Source organism: Montipora foliosa, chromosome 2 (genome assembly GCF_036669935.1).
Source record: "Montipora foliosa isolate CH-2021 chromosome 2, ASM3666993v2, whole genome shotgun sequence".
NCBI lineage: Eukaryota > Metazoa > Cnidaria > Anthozoa > Scleractinia > Acroporidae > Montipora > Montipora foliosa.
The window spans coordinates 7,385,374-7,387,873 of record NC_090870.1 but is presented as its reverse complement, the minus strand read 5'-3'; the positions used below and the strand labels follow the sequence as shown (position 1 = coordinate 7,387,873).

The 2,500-nt window shown below is 41.9% G+C and overlaps 1 protein-coding gene across 1 annotated transcript in view; it reads left to right on the top strand.

Moving 5' to 3' along the window:
* The window catches only part of LOC137989059 (solute carrier family 15 member 2-like), a 25,822-nt gene that overhangs the window by 15,195 nt on the left and 8,127 nt on the right, over positions 1 to 2,500 (top strand). Inside the window, exon 18 of the mRNA XM_068834949.1 lies at positions 254 to 306. Coding sequence (XP_068691050.1) covers positions 254 to 306 — 53 coding nt within the window. The remainder of the gene's footprint in view (positions 1 to 253; positions 307 to 2,500) is intronic.

The window sequence follows — 2,500 nt, the reverse complement described above, 5'->3', positions numbered from 1 at the left end:
CGATGGGACTAGTATTCCATCCAGGGGGGAGTAGAAATACTCCTAGTCGCTTCATGCTACGGAAACCGGAGATAAGCGCGGGCCTGGTGGGCCTTCCTAGGCTCGTAACAGAGACTTTACTATAGAGCAGACTTGAGTTAAGGAACAATTTTTTGGTCTGCTGTTCACTTGTTTTTGGAAAAAAAAAACTCGGCTTAGACCTTCTAAAAGAGATCATCAATTCTGATGTCTCCCTTTATTTGCCCTTATACAGTTTCCCATGAAATTGCCCGATGTAGATATCAACAAAGCGGAAACGAGAGTGAGGTGAGATTTTTTTTTTCAACCCATCATTTTATGCATCCTCGCGGTTTACCGTAAAATCCCGGTTATAAGCCCTGGGCTTATACAACTTCGTAAGGGGTTTTTGGTGGGCTTATAAACGAAGGGGCGGAATAATAAAAAACCTTTCGAAATGAGCCACAGCAGTGTTGATGGAAATACGTTTTTAATTAATTAATTTTATATTTAACTTTCAAGCCTCATTATAAGTCGCATGCATTTCAATTTTAGGAACAAAATCAAAATTCAACAACGTGAACGTATCCGAAACGTAACAAACCGGAAGCTCAGAGTTCATCTTCGCTCTCATTGTTAAAAATTTTAATGTTTATTTCACGGCGACGAGGCTTCCTGCACTTAATTCTCTCAGTTATTGTTCCACAATCTTTCCTAATTTTGTGTTTGAAGTAGTGCAGGGTTTGTGCAAGAGAAATGAATGTCAAGAAAACGAGAAAAACTAGAGGGGGGCTAATATCCGGGGGGGGGGGGGGGCATATAACCGGATGATTTTTTTTTGTTTCCAAGTAGATGGGCTTATAACCGGATTGGGGGGGGGGGGACTTATAACCTGAATTTTACGGTATTTTTCTTTCGCAGTTGTCACAACTGAGGAGTAGCGTAAAAAATTTCGATGTCATTTATTAACTTCTCCGTCGGGGTCGTCAATCATAGAGACCTTAGGTACCGACGACGACGGCGCCAACGACAGCGTTGTCTAAAAATATTATTTCCCGTTTTGTGGGAGGCGCGGGGGCGTCATGGTCAGTGTGTTCGACTCCGGATCGAGTGGTCCGGGTTCGGGTCCTGGCCGGGGACATTGTGTTGTGTTCTTGGGCAAGACACTTAACTCTCACGGTGCCTCTCTCCACCCAAGTGTATAAATGGGTACCAACGAAAATGCTGGGACTAGCATCCCATCCAGGGGAAGTAGAAATACTCCTAGTCGCTTAATGCTGCAGAAACCAAAGATAAGTGCCTGCCTGGTGGGCCTTCTAGGCTCGTAGCGGACTTTACCTTTACCTGTTGTAACAATTTCGCGATAACTCCAAGTCGTTCAGAATGGAAAATGTTTATCAACATTGCGAGAATAAAATTGGTGTGAACGGCGTGGTTGTTTGGGAAGGAAATTAAAAGTATTTCGTCTGGTTCTCACGTCCTCTACTCAATTAGTCAATTCGCGTCGTTGTCAGGACGAGGAGGGCAAAGAAATGCACCAAGAATTCAAAACGCACGTGCAGAGCCTTTGTTTTTGTTCATTAAGGGCCCACAGACGAATTTTTCGCGCGTTGCTAAGGAAGTGAAATATTACTTCCGGTGACTGACGTCATCACATTGTTAGCTGACCAGAAAACCCACTCACGAGCAAAAATCACCACACGAACTGTTGTTTGCATTGAAAGTTTTCCTCGCCCTTCGTCGCGCTCGTTCTCAGATCAACTGCGCATGCGTAAACGAACTGACTTCCGGTTTGAGAAATAGCTACATTTCCGGCGATCTTTAAATTGAATTTTTTTATTTATATATGGCACCTTTCTCCCCCAAATACAGAATATAGCTAAGCATTGATTTTTCAAATCATCTTTTTTGAACATGTTATGGGTATTTCAGTATCGTTTATCTCTTTAAAAAGAACATTTTTCAAAATAAAAAGAAAACCATGCTCGGCTGTATGCAAAAACGAATACAAATTATCAAACCACTGATTAAATACCCAAATTGTGTAGCACATAGACAAATTTAGAGTTTTCTTTTATTGGTCATGTGACCATTGGCGTGGCATGAAGACGTCACATTTAGGGTCATTTGTTAACAAACGTTGGAAACTGATCAAAATAATGCCAAATTCTCTCAAATTACTTAATCATTACATCCTTAGCAACGCACCCCAAAATATACGTTAGTGGACCCTAAAAGGCCTTTGGTTTGGGGCATTTTCGTAACCGTCGTCGCCGTCGTATCATAAGGTCCCTCTTAATAGGGAGTTTTAGCAAAGACGACGGCTACAGCAACGAAAGCGTTAGTCCAAATTATAACTTAGCGCTATCGCAAGTATTCCGCGATTAATCCGTCTTGTTCACATTGTACAATACAGGCGAACTATCCTGTAAATGGGTGGGTACGAACGGTTTTAAAGTCAAAGCTGAAAATGACTTTTTCATTTTTATATGCTCACGTTGCC